This window comes from Diorhabda carinulata, chromosome X (assembly GCF_026250575.1).
Source record: "Diorhabda carinulata isolate Delta chromosome X, icDioCari1.1, whole genome shotgun sequence".
NCBI classification, from domain to species: Eukaryota; Metazoa; Arthropoda; class Insecta; order Coleoptera; family Chrysomelidae; genus Diorhabda; species Diorhabda carinulata.
Window position 1 is genome coordinate 44,106,886 of NC_079472.1, and position 25,955 is coordinate 44,132,840.

At 34.8% G+C, this 25,955-nt stretch overlaps 1 protein-coding gene across 4 annotated transcripts; it reads left to right on the forward strand.

Moving 5' to 3' along the window:
* The first annotated feature begins 171 nt into the window (after window positions 1-171).
* Window positions 172-15,008, forward strand: LOC130901653 (2-phosphoxylose phosphatase 1). Of its 4 annotated transcripts, none has more exons than XM_057813173.1 (7): window positions 172-190; window positions 523-764; window positions 1,008-1,150; window positions 3,742-3,865; window positions 4,607-4,862; window positions 6,077-6,280; window positions 14,471-15,008. In XM_057813173.1, coding segments are annotated over exons 1-7 (1,461 nt in total). In that variant the 5' UTR covers window positions 172-188; the 3' UTR covers window positions 14,961-15,008. The 4 variants fall into 4 exon arrangements, with proteins under 4 accessions (XP_057669156.1, XP_057669158.1, XP_057669157.1 ...); XM_057813175.1 differs by lacking the exon at window positions 172-190 and adding an exon at window positions 262-466 and having other exon boundaries at window positions 509-764; XM_057813174.1 differs by lacking the exon at window positions 172-190 and adding an exon at window positions 269-466.
* Window positions 15,009-25,955: the final 10,947 nt, after the last annotated feature.

Consider the following 25,955-nt stretch of genomic DNA (forward strand, 5'->3'; position numbering starts at 1 on the left):
ATATGCTCATGTGATAGCTAGTAGATACCTTAAGCTAGTGATAACCATAGAATAGAAATGATTTCCACTATCAAGCTAGGACTGATTATTATAGTCTTTATAGCTTCACTAGCTCATGACGATACTGAGTTTATAAGATAAACGATGGTTCGCCGCTTGTTTATTGTTGTGTCAAATGTTTTCCTGCAATGTTATTATTTAAATCTTTATTTTTATCATCCAATATTATTGTTATAAATATTCTATGTCAACATATTAAATAATATAGCCTAATACTAAATCTGAAAACAGAAGAAGCCGATAACCTTGTTTTATTGAAAACTGGAATATCTGTATTGACATCCAAAATAATTTCATGTTTTTATAACCATGTAAGAAGTATCTTTTGATAAAATAACAATAATTTTGGTAGTTAATATTTACCTGAAAATGGCATTCAACGTAGATATTACCACTTCTCCAAGAAGTAGGAGAATAATTGAATATGGAAAATTCGTAATTTGAGAAGTGCATATTTTTTAGGAGAATGATACTCAGCTCATTTCGAATGCCTCAAAGTAAGGCAATTCATTGCTACATGTTGATGAGTTTGTGGATATTATTGATTATAGTTGGTATTTACAAATTTTTGGAAACAAAAAAAAGTCCACAAGAACCTGAAAACATTTTATCTACATCTTATACAAATCTAGCAATTGATGCTAAAACAAAAAGAATATTTAAAATATGCAACTTTCCCGAGGAGATTGTAACAGGAGATGAAGGTAATTTCCAAAAAAATATGTATAATAGCAGAGATGTATTATCGATATTAGTTTTTTAAAAAGTAATTTAGATTCATGCAATGTTTCGAAATTGTAATCATTCCCAATTTTAAACATTAATCAATATTATTTCTCTGTGTAATTTTGGTTCAGATATAGCTTACTTAACTGAAACTGGGGTAAATATGAAACAGTATTTATGATCACAGGTATTGTCATTATAGATTCATTTTTCTTTTCTAGGTGCAATTCGTGAAAGTAAGTGGATTCTTAAGGGATTGCTGATTCTTATTAGACATGGAGATAGGGGGCCACTCCAACATATAAAGAAAATATCCTCAATAAATTGTGGCACTGAAAATAGTCAACTATTAAGTTCTTATAAAGTAAGTTGATATAAAATATGTATTTCCCAATCATATATAATTCAATAAAATGTAAGAAGAAAAACTTATTGTGACCAATAAATACAAGTAAAATTTGTATGATTGATAAATTATTGAAATAACAGTCAAAATGATACTTAATACTCCAAAATAAATCTTGTAAATTTACATATTGGATGAATTTTTTTGATATTTGCTGCAATTGTTGATGGAATCTATTTTCAATTCCTCCAAAGCTTTTATGGTGTACCGGTATATTATATTTTATCATCATTTATCAAATTAACATAAAAAAGAGGAACAATTCACTCAGCTCCAGCTAGAACCAGTTTAAAGTATATAACAAATTTATATATCTTTCAATTTTTCATTAATATGATTTAGATATGATAGTAGAAGTTGTTGGTGTGGCTGATTCAGTTTTTAGTACTAAATATTTTTCAATGTTCCCAGGAATATCTACATGTAAGCAAAGATTATTCTTTTGAACTTGTTGAATAATGGTTTATATTATACTGTGTGAAATAACCAAATGGAATAAAGTCGTTAATAAATAAATGAGGTATTTTATGATAAACACTTGGACATCGATTGTTATTTTCTAATCAGTATTATTGTTTAAAAAAATTATACAGGGTGTGTCATGTAACGTGGTCAACATCAACTTTTTATTTTAAATACAACCCCCTGTATATTATTTATTTTTTGGATTCTTCAGGAAATTCTAAACATAATTGATGTACAATGTCCTATAGCTATATTTAATTGTTTCAGAAATATTAAGTGTTTTCAAATTTATTACAAGAAATTAACATTCCAAAAATATTTTTTTAATAATGTAAAAAAACAAAAAACATTAATGTCAATGTGATAGGTGTTCAGAATGCTCGCCACGAACGTCTTGGCAACATGCTAATCTACCATAGAAATGTCTTCTAATGTTATTGAACATCTCAAGCATGACTAATCTAATCGCAAGTGGGATTCGTCCTTTTAAGTCATCGAAGTTGAGGGGTTTAGATTTGTGAACAATACTTTTGGCATATTCCCAAAAAAAGATTAGGAGAACGTGTAGGCCATCCTATCGATCCAAACCTCCCTAGTCATCGATTTGGGAAAATTTGATTCAGGTACTGTCAGACAGCGCTCCATCTTGCTATTATATTCGCAGGAACTTGTGTCAAAGTTGGTACGAAATTATTTTAGAACAGTTCTTAATATTTATCTCCATTTAAGTTACCATTAATGGAAAAGGGGCCTAAGATCTGATTCCAAACAATTCTTGCCCAATTAATTCATGATATTGACTATATTCTCTTATCCAATGAGGAACTCAGTATATGCTCTCATCAGAAAACAAAACATCTTCTAATTGGATCATATTGTTATCTAACATTGCCATCTTTTGTTAGAAAAATATGTTCTCCTATAAAAATTGTCTTCCATAAACTCCTGAGCTGGTATAATTTTATAGGGATGCATTTTATTTTGTTTTAATATTTTGTTGTTGAACGGGGTCACTTTAAAATCAAGCAAAATATTCAAATATTACTTACTGGCTTAGTAGCCACTTTTTTATCTGTTTTATTTGACCAAGTTCGAGAAACTGGTTTTCTATTTTTCTAATTGTTCTCCGGGATATAGGCGGCAAATTTGGACATTTTTCTTTAAATAAGCGAGCAACTTTCCAATTTTGTGTCTGTGTGTTATCCCCATAACCAATCATTTCTAGAATAGTTATTTTGTGCAAATCAGTTAAATCAGTTAATCAATTAACTAAACTCATACAACAATAGCACTGGCACTGATCAATACTGTCATGCAGGCAGACAACAAGTTGCTAATGTTGTGAGTTTTAAACAAAAATAAATTAAACTTTTTTTGTTTTTCTTTCAAATCACATAAGTAAAAAGGAACGTTGGAATAGTTTTTATTTGTTTTCTCAATATCAAGTATTGAATGTAATGTAGCAAATTTATAAAAACAAAACAATTTTCTTTTTTTTTAATGTTAAGTTTTGTAATAAATCTAAAAACTCTTAGTAATGGAAAGTTTAGAAAATTGCACATGAATTATGTCTAGATTTTTCAGAAGAACCAGAAAATAAATAATATACAGGGGGCTGCATTTAAAATAGGAAAGTAGTAGTATTGGCTACTGTCTTATGACAAACTCCTTATATATTTTTTTAATTGATTCCGTTATATAATCAATTATAATCTGATAATAATTAATTACTTCTTATCTAAAATTTGAAGAAAATGGCTCTTGTTTGAAGTGAAGGTTAAATTTTTGGCTTTTATTTCATTTATTTTCATTTTTTGTGCGCCATACTTCAATACAGAATTTGTGATTATTATGGAATCCTGGTAGTTAGCTTGTATGATTGTATCATCTTCAAATGTGCCTGTAATGGTGCGATCTGCAGGACCAAGGCTAATATTGGGATATTTTAATATCTATTATTCTATATTGTTTGTAAGTTCTGTAGGATTGTGGGAACATATTATCTAATTTAGAAAAAAAAAATATTTTGTAGTTTAACTGGTTATGTTACTATTAAAATTGAATTTACATTTTCTATATTATAGGCTTATTTACAAAATCAATCTTTATCTGGGAAAATATCATGGGTAGGTCAGGGTCCATTTCACGGTTTCCCTTATTTACCAATCCATCCTTCGCAGTGTCATTTGGGTCAATTAACTATGCAAGGTAAGTTATTACTCTAATGAGTAAATTGATAAGACCATAAACATACAGAATTGTTTCGAATCATTTTCTCTAGAATAGTGAAAAAAGAAAACAGTTCCACAAATGTCTTTTTGAATAAAATCATCTACGAAACTTCATTCAATATATTTATATCTATTATGGAACTTTAAAAAAGTTCTGTTGTATAATTTGTAAATTTAGAGATTATATAGATTTCATTTGAAGAGACGAAATGAAAGTGGAAGGAATGGTCTTCAACAGGAATAATTTTATTACTTGAAATTGAACAAACACATAGAATTGCCTCTTCAAATGAATAGTGTGCAATGTCGAAAATGTTTTAATGCAAAACTATGCATACAGAATTCCTCTAGAATAGTGACAAAAGAGGATAGTTCCACAAATCTCTGCTTGAAGAGAATTTCGAAATAATGTACATAGTTTTCATCCATAGAGAAGCAATGAGAGTGGAAAGAATAATCTTCAACAGGAATAATTTTATTACTTGAAATTAAACAAATACACAAAAGTACAATTAAGACTGCCTTCAATAATGTAAAGGATAATATCTGGTATACACTGTTGTATGGAATAAAAACATTTGAAATGTGGATATAACAAAGAATTTAAAAAATTAATTACTTTAGATATTAAAAGTACGAAAAATGGCTGTACCTCAAGAAACACTATATTTTTAAATATATCAAGATATCGTTATGACTGCAACATTCACATTTTCAGGTGTTTCCCAGCTACTTAATTTAGGCAATTTGCTTAAACAGAAATACCAAGAGGTATGGTCTAAAGTAAAATCATTAAAATCTAGAGAAGTTGTGATATATAGTACTAAATATCGTCGCACATTTCAATCAGTCTTGGCATTTTTATTTGGACTTATACCAGTAGAAACTTTAGAGAAATTGGTCATGCACGAAAGTCAGAGTATGAGTTTTTGTTTTAAAGATTGTGGTTGCCCAGTAACCGAAAAATTATACAAGTAAGTATAATTATTGTGCATATATATTTTATTTTAATTTTGTTATAAAAACTCAAGAATATCTGTTGAAATGCTTCAATCTTTATTTGGCATTTATTTTTTATAGAATATTTTATAGTTTTTTCTTATTTTGTCTTGGACCTCATTTTCTGTGGGGCATTTTACCTCGTCCTCTACTTCTTCTGTTAACATTATTTATTTCTTTGATTTGATTTTTTCTTTCTCGTTAACTCTTACTCTATAGTATTCTTTTCATATATCTCTTCTGGGTGATGTTCTATTTTGCCGTCTTTAGCTTTTATCCCTCTTTTTTATATCTGGTTTATAGTTTTGATATTTTATCTTTTTGTAGAATTGTCTTAAATTATTTGTATTTTCATTATTATTTATTTTTCCTATCATCCTATTAATCCACTCGTTCTTTTATCTTTTATAAATTGCATTTGCTCTATTCATTTTCCTTTCATATTCGTCTCTACTTTGTTCTCCAGCCATTTTGTTGTCGCTCTGGTTTTTATCCTCTTGTCTCCACTCTCCACGTTTTGTTAACCTCTTTTTTGTCTATTGAGTGACTTTCCGTGAACTTCGTTTATTCTTCTTGATATTTTATCCTAGTCTCTTTTCTTTTAGTTTTCCTGCGTCCCACTTTTTTGTACTCTTCTTTGTTCTATAATATCTGCTTAGATCTAAGCTTTTTATTTTGGCCATTACTAGCTAGTGGTCTATTTTGGCTTGTGCTTCTCTGTATGTTCTTTTTTCCGTTGTTTGCCAATTCCCTTTGTAGCTGTTATCTATTTGGCTTCGGTATTTGCTCCTGGGTGCTTAAACTTTGTTGATAAATACGTCATATCTATTATTTCTACCACTTAGGCTAGCCTATGCCCATTGTCGTTAGTTTCATGATGGATCGTTACTTTTTATATATGCCATATTTATATCAATGTAGCATTACTATTTGGTAATGTGCCAAAAAATTTTGGCACATTACCAAATTACCAAAAAAATTTAGGGTGCCGAAGTATTTTTTGGTAGTTATTATATTTAATCCTTTTTTATAATGAATGAATAGTGGGTTACGCAGTTGAAATAGTTAAAACAACTATTAATATTTAGGAAAATGCCAAAATATTGACAAAAAGTCATATTTACACAAATACAGCTTTAGTTATAAATGCATATTAGTAGTTTTTGATTCACGTGAATTCAAATTTTAGGAACGTCAAAAAAAGTATATCTCATCAGCTGCATTCACATCCCGCTGTAGCTGCATTAGCGGTATCAACTGGAAATTCTCTATTTTCAATAAATGGTGAACCAGTGACTGCTAATACAGATCCACATTTTGTAAGAGATGCTTTATTGACATTTGTTTGCCACAGAAATGGGTTTCCTTGTGATGGTCCAATTAACTGCATAAGGTAATTTTTCTTCATTAATGAATTTATGATAGTTAAAAAGTATAATCGATAATTTCAAAAAAATATTTTCATGCTTGCTAGTGCTTATTTCATTATACAAAGACCGAGTTTGTGCATTGCAAATGATAGAAAATTTGAATATTTAATATAGTTTGAGCCTTTTGTAAATTTCTGTTAATATCATTACTTATCCCCAAGTAACAACTGCGATTCCCTCAAATATTGCATCTAAAAATCCGTTTTTTAAGCTTACACGTTGCTTAGATCAACATAATTATGATTAATATCTTTAAGTGTGAGTAGTTAAGATGTAGCAAGAAACCACCTCTTCTTCTGCTTCTCCTCCTCCTCCTCCTCCTCCTAAAGAATTTGTTTGATTGAACGCTTTAATCTTAGGAACAATTGGGTTGAATGAAAAAATTATTTTAACGTTGGGTGTTCCATTTATCGAATGTAGGCTCACTACAACCAAATATTGAGCTTAAATGTGATAAAAAATTACAAAAACTTAATTTTATTCACCAATTTGTAGGAATGATATCCCTGAAGAGGGGGGGAAGAAGAAAGGCAGGCTATTACCTGTATTTAGAGACATTCTGTATGTACAACTTTAAGTTGAATTACTAGAGAATCTAGACACGCAATTACGAGTCAAGCCAAGTTCAAGTAACAGAACTGGCAAGCAGCACCGTGTGTAATATTAAACGAACCATTTGGAGCCACTTCCTCATAACTCAAAAACTATTTCACATAAACATGTCAAATTTGGCTCGTATATGGAGACTTGTGAGATACGGTTATTTTGATGTTAACGTCCGAAAATCGAGATTTTATCACTGTCTGACCTATAGATCAAAACTCTAACCCAGTTACAGATGACCTAGAAAGTTCAAATTTAGCATGCAGATAGGTAATTTTAGGTGAATTCAAAGGAGTAAATCAAAAACTTGTAAATTTTTATTACATTATTATAATTTTTCACTCAATTTATTCTATTAGGAACATTTTATTTAGTGCCTGTAATTGTAATAGATGTAATAGTTCGGGAGTCAGGTGAAAATTTGATCAATTATTTCCTCTCAAAAAATAATTGAATTTCTAAAACCATTGGCGATATTCATACTAAATAGATTGTTTACACCAACACTCATAATTACACTGCCTGACTAGCGTTTCGATAACCAAGTTATCATCTTCAAAGACTAAAGGTAAATTAAAAGCTAATGACTTGACTTGCCTGTTTTATACTAAATTTGCAAAGGTATGTCTAGCCATTAGATTTTAGTTTACCTTCAGTAAACTAAAGTCTGAAGACGATAATTTGGAGTCAAACATTGTAGTGTTAGTAGTGTTTTTTTTTAGATTAATGAGGTGCAGGGGGGAACCTTCAAAAGGTTCTCGCCTGGATGAACCTTCTACCTGCCACCAGGCGAGTTATGTGGGATTCTTACCGCACTAAACCTTCCATAACACCTCTAACCCTGCTCCTGGAACGGTGGTTTCCCGGCGGCACTCTTTGTAAATATTACTTCGCCGGGGCGTTCTTATATGATGTTACTGCTACTCTTCGTAGGGTGCGGAGGTCCTTGATGATGGTCTCCACGTACTCCGCTACATTGTTCCATGCTGCTTGGCTCCTCAGCATGTGCTCCACTGTATTTTCTGGACTGATGGTGTGGTCCAGGTTCCTCTCTAGTTCCTCCCGTGTCTCTTCATAAGAGGGGTACTGGAAGAACACGTGCTCCGCATCCTCGGTCGCATCGCCGCAATGATGACAGTTTGCGGAGTCACTTCTCTTGAATCTGTGCAGGTATGCCCGGAAGCACCCATGTCCAGTCAAGAGATGGGTGATGTAGTACCCGACTTCCCCGTGCTGACGATTGACTCATTTGATGATATCTGGGATAAGTCGATGTGTCCACCGACTTTTCGTTGAGCAGTCCCATCTCTCTTGCCAGAGACGAAAACTCTCAGGCCTTTCCTCGTCGCAGAGGACCTTCCGCTGCTCTTCCTTCTTCCTCCTATGTTGCCGTTGTCGTTCTCCTGTCAAGATGTCAATAGGCGGGCATGATGCAACGACATTGACCGCGTCGTGTGATAGCGTTCGGTATGCTGACGCCACTCTGATCGCTGAGAGCCGCTGGACTGATGACATTGTCTTGCGGTATGATGTTATCTCCAGCGATTTTGCCCACACTGGTGCTCCATACAGCAGAACGGAGCTGACTACAGTTGCCAGTAGTCGTCTCCGGGTTTGCCTGGGACCTCCGATGTTGGGCATAATCCGTGAAAGCGCGCCCTGGACTGCTGATGCCTTCCTGCTGACGCTAGCTATTTGCTTCTTGTATTTTAGTCGGGCATCCAAGACTACTTCAAGGTACCTAATATTGGGTCGCCTACTCTAATGGTGATGGTCTCCATTTTCTTCCGGCTACTCACGAAAAGTGCCTCCGTCTTGTGCTCCGCCAAAGACAAGTCAGCTGAACGCATCCACTGTCTTATCCTCTTGATGGTTGTGGAGAATGCTGCTTGTAGCTCCTCTAGATGTTTCGCCACGAGTACGACCGCCACGTCGTCGGCGAATGCAACGAGTCTTGTAATTCTAGGTGGAGAAGATCGTCGGACATCACGTTCCACAAGAGTGGCCCCAGGATAGAACCCTGAGGTACCCCTCCCGTGACCCGATGCACCGCTGGTCCTTGCTCCGTCTCGTAGTGTAGTAGTCGATCGCTGAAGTACGATCTGACCATCCTTCGTAGCTAGTAGGGTACGCCCATTTTATCAAGAGCCTCCAAGACTCGATCCCAGCGGGCCGAGTTGAACGCGTTTTTGATGTCGAGGGTGACGATGAGACAATACTTTTTGGAGCCGCCTTCCCATCTCTTTCCTGAGATGGCTTCCTTCGCGATGTTCGTGACGAGTTCCAGTGCGTCGATGGTAGATTTGCCCTTCCTAAATCCGAATTGGAATTCGGAGAGTTGAGGGTCGATGTACTGCTCCAATCTGTCAGCCACCATCCGCTCTATGTTCTTTCCTTCTGAGTCCAGCATGCAGAGTGGACGAAAGGATGATGGGTCGTCCGGTGGTTTCTTCCCTTTTGGGAGAAGAACCAACCTCTGCTGCTTCCATCGGGATGGGAATACGCCTTGTCGGAGGCAGGCGTTGTACATGTCTATGAACATGTCCGGTCTCGCGGCAATTGCACTCTTAAGTGCGATGTTGGGCGTGCCGCTTGGACCTGGTGTCTTGCCGTTCTGCAATCTGCTGCACGCCTTCATGAGTTCTTCCATGGTCACTCCTGGGATATCCATTTCTCCATCCTTTAGGTGGTCGGGGAGTTCTGGTTTCTCTGGGAATAAGTGTGCGATTATTCTGAGCAGCATGTCGGGACATGTTGGTGTTGTTGTGGGTAGGCTTTTGATCATATGCATGACCATTTTGTATGGTCTGCCCCAAGGGTCCCGATCAACTTCCGCGCAGAGTTCCTTCCAGTAATCTCGTTTACTCGAGTTGATGGCGTTTCTAAGGAAACGCCTCTTCTCTTCATAGTTTCGTCTCAGTTCCTTGGTCGTTTCCCTGTCTCTCTTACGGGCCCTCTGGTGTTGCCTTCTTTCCTTGAGGCATTTTCGCCGATGTTGGGCAATGGTCAAGTTCCACCATTGACTGGTGTTCGGCCGTTACTTGTGCGACACCTTGGCATTGACGCGTCGCTAGCTGCCTCAATGGCCGCTGCTACCTCCTCCGTGATGCCTTTAGCAGTTGTTGACTGATGCCTGCAGATCCCCTTATCACGAGGTCTCTACGTCCAAGTGTTTGCTATTCCAGTCCACTGTTTCTGGAGTTGATGTTGATTTCCCAGATTATAGCCTGATGGTCGCTATTTGTGAACTCCTCATCCACCTCCATTCACGATGGAGCTCGCGGCGCCCTTACGAAAGGTACTCGTAGTCCCCTCATTCATTAAAATGAGGTTCAGTGTCGAGAAAACTTCTTGTAGGGCTTCACCTCGGATGCACTCGGTGGTGCGTAGCAGCTATATAGGTGAATCCCCCCTATCTTGGCCCTGACGAACCATCGGGTGGGGTTAGTAGGTAGCTGTTAGAACGGCAGTCTACCACATGCCCATATTGCTGCCTTTTTGGTGGTGTCTGAGACCCAAGGTTGAGTCTCAAGGTCAGTGTGTTGTTCACACAGCATTGCTACATCAACGCCCAGTTCTCTAACTCGCTGTGTGAGTAAGTCCTGGGCTGCCCTGCAGTGGTTGAGGTTAAGTTGAAGCACTCTCATTTTCCGTACTCAACTCAGCTCTTCTGGCGTTTTGGAAGATGGGACATCTCCATGCTCCGGCCGTATGCCCACAGTCACTCTGTGGATCCTTCTCGCTGCAGAGAATGCAGCTAGCACGATTTTTGCACACTGTTGCATTATGCCCGGTCTTGCCCGCACTTAAAGCAGGTCTTACTGCGGTTCACTTTCTTTCTGTAGTCAAGTTCTTTATGGCCGAAATGCCAGCACTTGAAGCATCTGCTCTGTAACACTTTCTCACGGATGCGGACTGTGCCCCAACCTACTCTGATCTTACCAAGCATCGCCGCTTTCTTTGCTTGGACGGCCGGCAGGCAGACCACCGCAATTTGCGACGAGGACCAGCTTTTTCTCAGGGATTTCACTGCGTCGGTGGTGAGATCCTTCAGGTCTGGGATGTGGTCTTTCAGAAGTTTGATTACCTCATCTTTGTTTGCCCATTCGTCAATGCCCATGACTTCTATTTCCGTCTCTGGAATCCTCATCTCTACTGTCGCATCATCCTTCAGCGTTTCCATAATGGTCGCCCGGTTTCCAGCTGTTGTGCGCCGAATCTTCTCAACTTTTTGAGGTTTGAGTCTCCGCGTAACTCAACGTATCTTCCAACTTGTGTAGTACCAATGCGTTTGGCGGTAGACCCTTCTTTCGCCTTTTGATGCCCTTCTTATTGGTCCTTTTCTTGTTGTCAACCTTCACCCATTCGTGGTCTCCATCTTTCCCGCGCGGTTTGCGCTGGTTGCGCTCCGTGTCTCGCGAAGATGGTGACGGGATTATGTCCTCCGTCTCCATTCTGGTGTCTACATCGCTAGGTTTCCCCGTCGCACGGCCCGGTTTCACGGGCATTATTCCTTTGGGGTGTAGGCGCCTCGGCGATAGTTCGACACCAGGTGGTGACTGGACTTTCCTCTTCTTCGTTTTGGGACCATTCTGCATCCCCTGGGGCTGTGCTTGAATCGGCACCGGTGTCATCTTCGTCGCCGATTCTCGTGGCCACCACTTCTCTAAGCTTGGAGTGGTCTGCGTTTCATGGGAAGCCAGCTCCAGATCTGCGCCTAGTCTATCGTAGGCGGTTTGTATCCCGGCCACCAAGATCCTTATCTCCTTGTGCACATTGTGTTTCGGCCCAATAAACTCCATCAGTTTTTTAAGCAGATGGCCAATCTTCTCGTACTGCGGTGGTTTGAGACGAAGACCTACGCTGGTCACGTCACCTTCACTGCAGCTCTTCTGCGTGTTAAGGCTTGGTGTCAAGCCCTTACCAGACGCTGTGAGTTTCAACGGTGTTAACGCGAAACTACCAGCTTTTGGCGCTTGGCTTTTGTTGTTTGCCGCAATTGTGATATTTTGCTCCCCCCCAGAATCCTGGGAGCTTACGCTGGCCACCGAGGCTTTCACTCGATCGGAACCAACGGTGAGATTGGGACTCACCTGGGGTAATACTTGATGTTTTGAAATATCACTCATCTTGGAAAAAGGTTTAGTTTAACAAGGGTACTTTCCCTTGGCTTTGGTCCGCCCTGAGTATTTTATTTCCTCTGCACCCTCCATTGCTGGCGGGCTCTCCCTATCCGCCACCTGGGAGGCGCTCGGTTGGGGTATGCTCCCCGTCAGAGAAGGTGACTCTGCCCGAGAATGTTTGTAGTGTGTTAGTGTAGTGGTGGTGTAAACAGTGTATTTAGCTGACTATACTATAGTGTGTTATACGTAAGATGGAACCTTGAAAATGAAAAAAAAAATTATACTTCATCTCTATATATATATATATATATATATATATATATATATATATATATATATATATATATATATATATATATATATATTTGATGATGATGACCAGTTTTCCCTCGACTGCTATCTAATTTTTTTTATCCACACACACAGCAGTATATTAACAATCAGCTTACAATTTTCAGCTAGGAGGAAATTCAAGCAACACATGTTAGCATAGCATAGAGAGTAATGAGGAACACTTGGAGGGGGCAAGTTATAGGCATGATCGGAATACTGAGCATAGTCAACTGATCGTTCCGTTTCTTTGATATATTGGGATAGTTACAATTTCACAAGTTTTTAGCTGGAAGTAAATAACTGAATTTCCTTTTTTTCCTACTGATTATCGTTTAAGATCAATCAAAATTTATGACAGCCGGTCTTTATGTGGATTTTAATGTCTCCACAAGAATATATAAGGAGTTGAATTCCATAATACCTTAAATTCAATCTTCAGGCGATGAGGGAATTAAGATGACAAAAATTGAAAAGGAAACTCACTTAGAAGAGGCTGAACGGACTCGTAGACAAATGGTTGCCGATCGAAAAATTTCGTATTTTATTTTGACTTGAAAAAACCTCTAGCCTTTCACAATTTTACTACATCCGTAGCTTATTATACGCAAAATTTATATGTTTATAATTTTGGATGTCATGAATTCAGTAAAAATATAAACCACATCTGTATTTGGCCAAAAACTGAAGGATTTCGTGGGTCTCAAGAAATTTCATCTTGTCTAATAAAGTAAAGTATATAAACACTTATGCTACAAACTTATAATCGGATTCGTGTACCGGGCAAAACAGAAATACTAAAACTCTTAAGTTTGTTGATACTTGTTCAAAGTACGGAAATCAGCTATTTGCCTAATGACTTTTGTCATTATTGAGGCACATGAGAAGAAAAAAAAACAAAACATGTTTTCACCAGATAATTGGTATAATATAATGAAAACATGCAAAACGAAAGCGCCATTTCATCTAATCCAAATGACTCACCAAGATTTTTTGTCAACAAAACCTTTAGAACAATTAATCATTAACAGAAAAGTTACCATCATAGAGCTTCCAGTAAATTGGCTTAAAATACGATGGTTAAAATTAAAAAGGTCCAAACCCTATCTCATACAATTCAAATGTGATTATAATGAATACACAGAATTTAAAGCCATTAATATAAAAAATCTGTGGTGGGTAGATACAAAGTTTGAATATAGATCAACCTTTTATGTAATAAAAATACTTAAAAATGTAAAGGTTAAATTTAACTTATCACTTTTTTCAGTTACCAAATCGATTAATTCCACCAGTCACATAAAAACTGTAACATTACCGATAATTATTTGTTAGCTTTTCTTTTTTATTAATGTTATATGCCTTTAGATGAAAGATAATTCTGTATTTATTCATTCTGCCTTATATTCATATTATAAGAATAGTTTTAAAAACAATATACATTACTTCATCGCGTTTTCCAACTTTTTGTTTTATGGAGTTAATCGATGTGTAGACTGAGCGGCTCATATGCTTTGATTGTTGACTTCAACGACAAAAGAAGTGAGATCTAAATAGGTACCAAGTTCAATGGTCAGTCCTGAAATTTATATTTATACAACATAAAATATCATTTCTTATAACTTAGGATAATATATTGTAGCCTAAGGTCTGACTTAGCTAGTTTTCATATACGAATTATATTATAGCCTTCGCAAGTTCTAAACCTATTACTTCTCGGTTCTTATTTTATTATTTCGAAAATTTGGATTGCTGGTAGAAACTAGCCATCGAACATAATAATTCGTATATGAAAACTAGCCAAGTCAGACCTTAGGCTACAATATACTATATTATATACAGTTTTAAGAAGAAATTATATGTTGTTAAAAATAAATTTCAGGACTGACCATTGAACTTGGCACCCATTTAAATCTCACTTCTATTGTTGTCAACAGCCAAGGCATACATCAAAATATTGAACTTGGCTCACATTTATGTTTTTGATAGGATTCATAATAAGCAAACAAGTTATTTTTGAAGCAGTTTTAGAGGATTGTGCCACTCTAAACTATCTTTTATATTTGAAGAATTATTAATATTTTTATATTTTTGTAGACGTCAGAATGTTGTGGGAATTTTCGCTTATACAGATTGGGTGAATTACCAAAAATGGAGGAATGTATATTGGAAACGTTATTGCTTACTAAAATCCTACGGATTAGTTAGACATATTGTTCAACAAATGTTACAAATGGTATCAAATAGTGGACCTTATCTAGTTGTATATTCTGGTCATGATCACACATTGGAGCAACTTAGTACAGCTTTAGGCTTGCAAAACGACCCCTTTCTCTTACGATATGCAGCTAGGATAGTATTTGAGGTTTATCAACAAAATGAAGGTATCGATAATACTCAAGGTATATATTTTAGGCTTTTGAGTAATGGCAAAGATATTACTAGGCAAGTTAGTTTTTGTAAAAATATTGTAAATGTTAGCACAAAAGTAAATCTCTGTAAAATAGAAGATATTGTTAGATTTTTACATGATGACTATTTTATTTCTTTAAATGTAACAAATTTTAAAGATGCTTGCATGCGATAAAAATATTAATAAATATTAATGTTTGAAAATTAAACGGACATACTAAAACGTTTGTTTTTTACTCGGACCAAAAAATATTTCATTTTATACATACAGAGATAACCCTACTATGTAGTTAGACTAAAAAAAATTATTGAAGTGAACCTTTAAGCCTCAAAAATGCTCAAAATTCGATATGTGCTCTAAAGACATGTTTATAAGCTATTTTCATAAAAATAGCAATTCCTGTTTGATATCATGTATTCTAAAAAATAAAACAAAAGAAAATTTTCAACAAGCATTTATTATAATATATTTAAAAAACAATTAAGGTAATTAAAAATACGGCAGTAAGGTTAGGGAATTATAATAATTTGTTTAAAGAAGTTTGCTAGAGATTACAATTTTTGGCTGTAAGTTTATATATATTAGGACTCACGTATTTCTGTGGGATGGAATAACACAATAACAAAATATAAATATTTTTAAACAGTGTAAATACAATAATAAATTAATTTCGTTAATATTAAAATATCTATGTAAAATAACAATGTCAATGATAGCTACACAAACTTCGTTTTCACTTGGATAGTGAAGAATCGTTTCTGAAATTTGTCTTTTTAGCCCAGTTGCCGAGGCCACAGGTACAAGTATAAGCAAAAAGGCTGAAATTTTTTTTTCAAGTACTTTAAAGTAGGCTAATTGATATAAGAAAAAATTCAGAGGTCTATCGATTTCTCAAAGAAAAAAAATTTCGAGAATCATTTTGATTTTCAAAATTTCCCATTATTTCAGTCTGTTAGAGTTAGAAGAAAATACAAAATACTACGTTGTAGGGTAAGTTTTTCTCGATAAAAAAGATCCCTTACACTTACAGCTATAGTTTTCTCGGCTAAAATTCTAGAAAGAGACGCGCTGGCTGCATAAAATACGAATTCCGCATAGTACAGTTGCATTATCACGTACATGTGACGCACGTTTAACATATGGAATAGAATATTGAAACCACGCATTTTGAAGCTGAAAATCTAAACATTTCGATGGAGGTGTTTATTTTCTTATTCGGTTAAATTATTCAATAGAAAATTGTACATGAATTTCACATAGACTGTACGAGAAATCTTTTATGTTCTGATATTTGGTTTCTGTTTTGTTTTTAATTGATTATAGTATCTTTTCATCCTTTTTTCTATCTATCTATATCTATAACGCTGCTTAAACTTGATCAATTTGAATAAAAAATGATACATTTTAAGAATATATAAGTGTAAGATCATAATAATTTTTTGAATATAACAAGGAAATAGCAGTTTTTCTCGTTGTGAGGCTTGATCTCTATTATCACTCTATTATAAAATTCGGGTCTGCTATAACATATATAAGAAGGTTCAGAGAATAGAATGTAAGTATCGTAGAGGTAAGAAAGTATCCACATACGAAATACAATGAGCCCGAATATTAGTATAGTTAATATAGCTATAGCCAGAGGACCTAGCCGCTATATACAAATTGGGCTTGGTTTCCAGACCTGTATCTAAGACCGTGGTTTATCCAAACCAATTTTAGTTGGTTATGTTATTCTTCCTTACCCCGCACTTATCCTTTACTTATATGAGTATGACATTTTTCGAATAGTATGAAACTATTTTGGTTTCGAGAACATCGGAGTTTTGGAGTAGGAAAATTGACAGAGAAATTTAGATAACCGTTCAAATTCAGAAGGAAGTTAGAAATTAGTTATTGGTATCCGAAGTGCCTAGTAATTTACAAATTTTATGACAAATTATGGAGGAAATCAATGAAAAATATAAACAAATATATATTCTATTAAAATTTATTATATGGTGAAAAAGTGTCATCTATATTCTTATGGCAGTGGCGTAACTACAGAGTGGCAAATCGGAAAACTTCACGGGTCCCGTCAGAAGAGAATCCCACCTCAAAACATTTATTATTACACATTTAGTACAAAAAATATTTTTCTCTTTATTCTAAGTTACCTACATGCATATACGTAGACAAACATACGTAAATTAAGTAATTATAATTATGAATCTTCAATGTACCTACTTCATGTAGTATTCTATAATTAAACTCTTACTAGTAAAAATGTATGAATAGATATTATAAAATAAAAATTATTATTATTGTTAATTCAGCTTCTTTAATTGGTGGCGGGCATCCGTTGAATTTGCAACAAACCTCGAACGGTATAGTTACGCCACTTTTTCTAAGTAACGTTAAATTGAAATAATGATTATTTGTGAAAGAAATAATGTGGGGAATTAGCAGTAGTAGTGAGATTTTAAATATTTAGGGTACTTGCAAGGTTTGAGAGAAAAAGTAGGTTCATTATAATTGTTTTTTAATTCTTTGATCAATATTTATAGGGAGAAAATATTGAAAATTCGAAAATTTTGAAGGTAGTTTAAACATTTCAGTAAGGTTGCCATGTTGCATGACGTCATACGTATAAAATAAACACTGAACATATGCTACAAAGTAAATACATCAGTTATTCTCTTTGATTAATTAAGTTTATTATGCTTTTAATTTTTAACGTTTATGTAATAATGGAAGAATTTAACCTATAAAAGGTTCATTCACTTTATTCTTATATACAGAAAAATGTTTTATTTATACGTACCGATAAATAAAAATTGTATTATAACAACACTCGCTACATTGCTGGCAACGATAACCTCGTGGGCATCAAGCAGACAACTACTCATTGTTTTTATTAAACCTATGACGTCATAACTGAAAACCAATGAGAATGGTTTTCTAATATAGTTGAAAATTTGAAATTTTTGATTAAATATTCAAATATTATTTTTTCAATTTTAATTAAATATCTTATTTTCTGACATTACTTCATATCAAGAATTTATAGAACAAACAAAAGTATTAGCAAGTACCCTATTGGGCAAATAGAGAAACAACTAACGAGACAGCTTTTTCTTTTTTATTGTGCCACTATTAAAACTAATTAGAAATAAAATCAAATTTTAATATCATTAGTAACCTACAGTAACAAATTTTGTTGAAAGCCTGTACATATTTAATAGTAAAAGACCAATATTAAACAAAACCGAACCACAGTACCATCTAACGATGTTTATGATACTAGTCTTCTACATATACTGAATGACGTAGTTATGACGTTATATTGCCAGGTTTAAACGTACCTGGTTCGAAAGAAACTTTGTTTACAGTTGGAATCGAATTGAAGTTTTGAGATTACATCGTTTTAAAAGCATATTTAAGTTGAAAAAACTTGTGTTTATTTTAGAAATAAATTCTCTTGTAGATTAACAATTAGAAATGAAAAATATGTTTTGAAGTTGTTTTTAACTTTAATATTAATTCTAATATAATTCTAAAGGGATTCATCACACTCATGCATTTACTTATCTCACTTAATTTTATAATTGAATATATAAATATGAATTTGATTCTTATATATCTTATACAACAATTGATTTGTTTGGAAATCAAATACTAACCTATACACTATATTAGGTTGATTTTTTTTCGGTACTCAAGCATATAGGAAAACAGTTTTTACCAAATTTGAGCTCTTAATATCAATTTTAAGTACTTGAATATAAAGTTATACCATTTAAAATGTATCTAAAATTTTTTTTTCCAAATTTTTAATAGGGGAAGGGTGTACAAAATGACATAGTGGGGTAAAATAACACAGCGCTCGAATACACACAAATTTTCGTTCGGAAGCGCTCGGAAACGAATATGCTATTGCGGAATGGGTAGTAGGTATGCTCCTTTACATTTAGTATCGCTTCGTCACTCAGAGTTAGTGCACGTCCGATTATAGTATTTTTAACCGCCAAAATTTTTTGTCGTGAAACATTAAAAACTGCTATAACTTTTTAATGCGATAAACTGTTGAGTTGGAATATTTATGTTGAGTTATGTGATTGTTGCTTTTAGAATTGAATTATTCAGATTTGTTAAGCGGGTTCTTGTTTTGGCAAAAATTGCATTTGTTTACATAAGGTTCATATGGGGTAAAATGACATAGAATGTGGGAGGGCAAATTGACATACTATGTCATTTTGCCCCATCATAATAAACGTATTAAAATATGCATTTTCTTATAGATAGTGCCAAGAAATTACGTAAGAAAATCTAGTAGGCAATCATGGGATCCTGCTTCTATGTTAAAGGCAATAGAAGCTGTTAATAATGGTGAAATGGGGTGGTTCAAGGCATCAAAAACTTACCACATACCTCAAGCAACTCTAAGGAGACATGCCTTGCAAAAAAATAAGACTTTAAAAAAAGGCGAAAAACGACTGGGCAGGTTTAAAACCACATTTCCTGTAGAAGTAGAACGGCAGTTGGTGGAGCATTTAAACTGCTAGAATCAAGGTTCTTTGGACTCACAAGACAAGACGTACTGGAGTTAGCCTACAATTTAACAGTAAAAAATGGGTTTGAGCACCAGTTTAATATTCAGAAAAAGGCTGCAGGAAAAGACTGGTTAAGAAGATTTCGGAAAAGAAATCGAGATATAACACTGCGTAAACCCGAAGCTACATCCGCAGCGAGAGCGCAGGCATTTAATAAGCTAAAAGAAAATATCGACCCCATGAGGATATACAATGCAGATGAATCTGCTCTATCTACAGTGCAGCGCCCGCAGAAAATATTTGCTACAGCCGGTCGGAAGCAAGTAGGAGCAATCACCAGCGCTGAAAGAGGTTCTCATGTAACAGTTGTTTGCTGCATGTGCACCGCTGGAAACTTTATTCCGCCTGCCCTAATTTTTCCCCGGAAAAATATGAAAAAAGAATTGGCTGACCATGCACCTGCAGGAACTTTATGCATTGCCCAGGAGTCCGGCTGGATGACTGGCCCAGTGTTTTTACAGTGGCTGCAACATTTCCAAAAATATGTCAAGGCATCTCCCACTGAAAAGGTTTTGTTAATCGTGGATGGACATGCAAGTCATAAATATCTCGATGCCCTTGTGTACGCCAAAGAAAATGGCATTGTGCTTTTGTGTCTGCCACCTCATTGCACACATCGAATGCAACCTCTCGATGTGGCATTTTTTGGGCCACTCAAGACGTATTATGACCAAGCAATAACCAGATGGCTCAAAGCTCATCCTAGACGAGTTGTGACACAGTTTCAAATTGGTGGTCTGCTAAATGAAGCGTATGGAAAAGCGGCTACAGTCCAGAATGCCACTCATGGATTTGCTAAAACAGGCATCTACCCAATAAACCCTGATGTGTTCCCTGACTATATGTTTCAAGCATCTGAAACTACAAATATTGTAGTCGATGGTTCTGTCCAACAGGCTACAAATGGCCTTACCGATAATAATGCTCAACCTGGACCTAGTTCAGAAAATGCTTCCGCCATAGTTCCTCCCGTCCAAAAAGCTGCTAATGTTCTGACTGATGATAATGGTCAACCTGGACCTAGTTCAAAAAATACTTCCGCCATAAAACCTCCCCTCATCATTCCTACAGCCACTCAGGAAACCTTGCAAAATTCAACACGTGGGGTTTCAATTTTGGTTACACCGGCTGATTTAAGTCCAGTTCCGATCGGATCATTTGTTTCAGGCCAGGGAAAGCGAAAGCCAAGGAAACGTCAGGGAACTTCTGTCTTAAACTCTACCCCAAATTTGGAAGAGGCCAAAGAAAAAAGCAAACCAAAACTGATAATTCGAGAAAAAAGAAAAAGTGTGGTATCAAGAAAAGTCCTTGCAGAGCCTGACGAGTCAGACACAGAAAAAGAGGCTTTTTCTGCCGACGAAGATGAAGACGATTGTGCTTGCATTTATTGCACAGAAGTGTATAAATTTTCCAAACAAGGTGAACTGTGGCTACGTTGCTGTTCCTGTCAAAAGTGGGCACATGCCGACTGTGCCGGGGTAGACAAAAAAACAAAAAGTTTTGTTTGTGAACTTTGTACAGACTAAAAATATATTAAAAAATATTGATGTGTCATTTTGCCCTCCAGGTGGGGTAAAATGAATTTTTCTTGTTCATTTTGATTTTTTTTACTAAAAATTTGTGTTTTATTTTATCGAGGTAAAGACTCGTCTAAGATGTTGCGAAAGGGTTATTATATGTTTTGTTTAATATTCGTTTGAAAAATGCAATTTTTTGATTAAATTTTTCTAGTTTTATAAAATGTATGTCATTTTATACACCCTTCCCCTACTTTTTACAATAATGCAAATCAGTTGATCAACCTGGGGAATTTTATCGCTTCAGCGCCTTTTTGTGTAACTCTCACTGGTTCACCAATAGTAGTTGTTGAGCACAGTTTTAGAAAACTAATTTTTCCTCCTACAGGTGAAGCAGTGGGAGTAACACAAAAAAACTCTTAAGCGATTTTGAAGAAGATAAAATTCTCCACAAGGTCCATCAAACTGATTTCAATTCGTGTCATCCTATGTCACAAAAAAGATCAGTGATAATAAGTTTGGCAAATAGATTTGTCCAACTACCAGATCCTGAATTTAGATGCTTAGCTATTCAAAAAGCAAAAACTGCATTAAAAGAAACTAATTATCCGGAAAAAATGATAAAAAACATAATCAAGAAAGGGATAAATAGATACTACAATCAATTAAAAAACAAAATATCAAAACATATTTCAATAAATATGATTTCAGTCATAAAGGACATAATATATTATCCAAATATTTCACTAAACTAAAATCTAAAATACCAAAAAACAAAAGAAGTAATATTATATATCAAGTGCCTTGTACTAATTGTGACGCTGTCTACATAAGGCAGACATCTCAGTATTTAGAAAATGGATTAAAGGGTTATCAATACGATAAAACAATAAAACCGCATTAACGAACCACAATTGCAGATTGGTCTCTTGCATACCTCGTTAGATGTCTTTGTATAGCTTTAGTTCACCTTCAGATAATATGTTTAGCCATACAGACGGTAAGTGATGATAATTTAAAGTGTGTATACAGGGTTCCCAGTAGAAAATATAGCTACTAAATTCGATTTCAAGTAGCTATTTTCACGTTGAAGTAGCTTAAAAGCTACAATTTTCAAACGGTCGAATATTTCAGTCAAAACGGTGATTATGTTTAAAAAGAAAGGTAGTAAAATTCAAAAAATTGCCCTATCTTCCATAAAGTACAGGAATATTAAGTTTAGTTTTATTTACATGGGAAAAGACATTTACCATTTTTTAAATGCTTACATCCTATAGAAATTTATAAATGAGAAAGCAATAAAAGTTTTCCTAAAATTTCTGAAACCATGCGATACAGAAATGTTGATTAAATATCTTCAAAAATGATAAAAACTTTAACTTTGTGCAAAAAAGGATGAATTAAATATAGATTTTTTCGGGCAATACTTATTTAGTACTAGCAAAACCGGCGAACTCCGTTTCGCCACCAGATGGCTTCGTTTTATGTAACATTTCGTTTGGTGATAAAAGATGAAGAAATTTTTTTTTTGTTTTATATTTGAAAAGGAAAATTTTTATTTCATTTCTCAACAGTAATGAATTCATTTCGATCACAAAAATGAAGTGTTATTTAGTTGAACTTCTCTAAGTAAATGAAAGTGAATTCAAAGTGAATACTAAATCGAAGCGTTATACGTGTCCGCAAATTATCCGTTTCATTGAAGTGCTCTTTGGTAAACCACATTTTTTGTTTTTTGGTCTGACGTTAACACAAAGCGGACGGTTTCCCAACTCGTGAACACATAACGTATAACTGCCCATGTGAAAAACAATGATTTTCTAAATTTATCCCGCAAACACTAAGCGATTGGCCTTGCGACTTGTTAATTGTCATTGCGAACGCAAGGCGAATTGGAAATTGCAATCGTTTGAATTCAAACGGAAGATAAGTCGGAATCATTGGTATTCGAGGAATACATACATTTTCACCTGCGTACTTTCCGTTAATAATGGTTGCCTCAATCAAATTCGGCATAAGTCTTTTTACCGAAAGTCGAGTACCGTTGCAAAGTCGCGGTGGATTCAAATTACGCAATATCATAATAACTATACCAACTTTGAGTTGCAAGTTATGTGGTGGAAATCCTGGTAACTCCAGAGAGTTCAAAAACTCGGTTGGATAATTTACCACAGCATCGGGATTTGCTATGGAATCAACGGATTTATATGTCACCAAATCGCCAACAATTTTTGATTAAATGGTGAAATTCAGTGCGTGTACATCATTATTCTTTGCGGCAAGAATTGCTCGTTGACTTAACCAAGCATAATTCTGATAATTCTCACTAATGTTTGGGAAAACATTTTCAATAAGAGCTAATTGAGAGTCTACAAATCTGCAAAAGTCGTTGGTAAGAGTAATTAATCCAGATGTCGCATCAACTGGGACTTTTCCATTTCCAACAGCTAACAATTGTTTGGAAAATTGTGCAGCACTTTGAATCACTTTGTACATCATTTTGAAGTTGAACTCTCATATTAGTGGTTAGCGATAATGTTTTTACGTTATTCCATAAAGGTGATGCCTTCAGGCAAGCATTCAATTCATCTGCAGGCATTCCACGGGGAATTACTGGCAACGTCTGCCTGAAATCGCCTGCCAACAATATCATCAAGTCGCCAAAGATGTTGTTATTTCGCCGAAGATCCTTCAGTGTGAAGTTAAGTGCTTCAAGTGATTTCTTATGTGCCATTGTGCACTCATCCCAAACAATGAGATTGCATTGCATCAACAATTTTCCCATTGCACTGGATCGGGAAATATTGCATATTGGAGTATCAATTGTGTTTAAATTGAGTGGCAACTTAAGCGCAGAATGTGCAGTACGACCGTCATCTAGAAGAGTCGCCGCAATTCCAGATGATGCTAACGCCAAAGCTATGTCACATCTTGATCGACTTAAAATATTGGTTTGTAGTACATGCTATGTATCAGAGCCCGAGACCTTTCCAACGAATGCAAAGCCGTGGATATCGGTTCTAGCGTTCTGGAGTTATAGCGTCAGGAAGGAAAACCCGACTTATTTTTATAAAGTAGATAAACTTTAGTATACTACCATCCATCAAGTTGTAAAAGAAGCCCTGTATTTGTCACATGAAAATAGGGATGTAAAATGTGCTATTTCTATAGGCAGCAAATTTTGAAGATACAGCTAATATATCTGAAAAGATGCTAAATTCAGGGTAATAGATTTATGATGCATCACAAAATAAGTTTGACAACAACGTTTGCAACCACAGATTTGATGGGCTTAGCCTGTGATGCACACAAATCCCATTAAATTATATTTGATAGAACAAAAAAGGATTTAGGAAGAAAAACTCGAAAAACGATAATTAGGAAAAATAAAAAACAGGGGCCTAAAAAATGGAAAAATAGTTAAAGAATTTGAAAAACAAAAATTCTCAGATTCTTGCTTAACGCCGCTTCACATGATGTAATACACCGTGCAATGCAATCCCAGAAGCAATATTTCTTGATAAAATGCATGCGCAGATGAAGTTTAGCAGATTGTTTCGTGCAAGATCTCGCACTTGCAACATTATCGGTTTGGTGCCATTTTTATTGCGTGCAAGCTGCAATTCTAGGGAGAAATCTAGTTACTTCTGGCTTGACAACCAACCTATCCATCAGGCTCCAAAACCAAGACAGCAGTAGATATAATTATTGACAGTGATCCACTGACCACTTTTTCACTTCGTAACTTACTTAGTTTTGTTATCATCATTTAAACCGGTCACAAAATATTGAATCAAATTTTAGGTAAGGTATTTGTTTAATTCACTTATTGAATTTTTATTAGTAGCATGCAATTTCTTGCACCATATCAAGCAGCGTTTACAGAGTTCAAAGAAAGACATATAAAAAAATTGAGCTGATTAATTGAAGTGACTTTTTTAATTATAAATAGAATATTTATATAGTATGATGGTAACAGTGCATTCTCACAAATCTGCAATTCTAAAAGCCATATATAATTTCCACTGAACAAAGAAAATTAAATTTAAGATTAAATTAAAAACTGAAAATTTATTTACTTGATTAATTATGAAAAAACTGAAATAGAAGTGATTAGCAATAATTATCAGAATGTTGAATCTTTAAAAAGTTTTTGATCAGTTAATTTAATGCTAAGAAGAAGACAGAAAAGAGGATAAGAACACTTTTTATTTAACAAATATTAAATTCCAAAGTATATTTTGCTCAGTTTTTAATAATGAACCTACAATTGCCTAGTTTAACATACAGACTTACTATTAGACTGAAATTGGGCTACTATTTTGATCTACAGGCTTCTAGTTTTCCTTGGAGGTTACTGAAGCTATTTTTTTGAGTTTATCATGCTGGGAACCATGGACATAGAATATTTTCAAAGGTGTAGAGCTATTAAATCCTTTTTCCTTAGTAACAATATTGTTTCCGATAATTGCTTAACATCAGCGAAAAAAACATGGGCCAAATATTATAGCAATAGGTTCCAAATACGTTAATATGACATTATGACATTGAAATGAAAAATTCTTTTAATTACTGTATTACCTATAACAAAAAGTAATTTATGAAATTCTTAAAAAAAGAAATGAAAAGATTTGCGTTCTCTATACTAATATTTACTTAAAAATTAACTTTACTTATTTATTTAAGATGAAAGGTAAGCGTTCGATTAAGTTTTAAAAATCTAAATGATATAACAATATTGGTATTAGATTTAATTTGTCGAATTTCAATTCAAACAAGTAATCTACATTTTCATAAATAGTCTATATGCTATACTCAATTTTCAATTCAGGGTTACGCGTTGATAGATTAAATCCGTTACAATTTTGCAATGGAGAATTAGACAAAATATAAAGGAATTATTTATCACATGAAGTTACTCCTTGCCTTTGTTCATAGTACCATATATGAGCATTAACCCGGCTTAAGGAGACCCAGAGCTATCGTCTCTGACCTCACTTAGGCAAATCTCAGCAGGCGCGTCCAAGTCGCGGGGGTGGGCCCGACTCAAAAGAGTCGGTGGC

Bases quoted from the DNA above. Each gene is read 5' to 3' on its own strand.
- LOC130901653 (XM_057813173.1), top strand. The intron at 1,151-3,741 runs GTAAGTTGATAT...TCTATATTATAG, and splicing joins AACTATTAAGTTCTTATAAA to GCTTATTTACAAAATCAATC. The intron at 3,866-4,606 runs GTAAGTTATTAC...TCACATTTTCAG, and splicing joins GGGTCAATTAACTATGCAAG to GTGTTTCCCAGCTACTTAAT.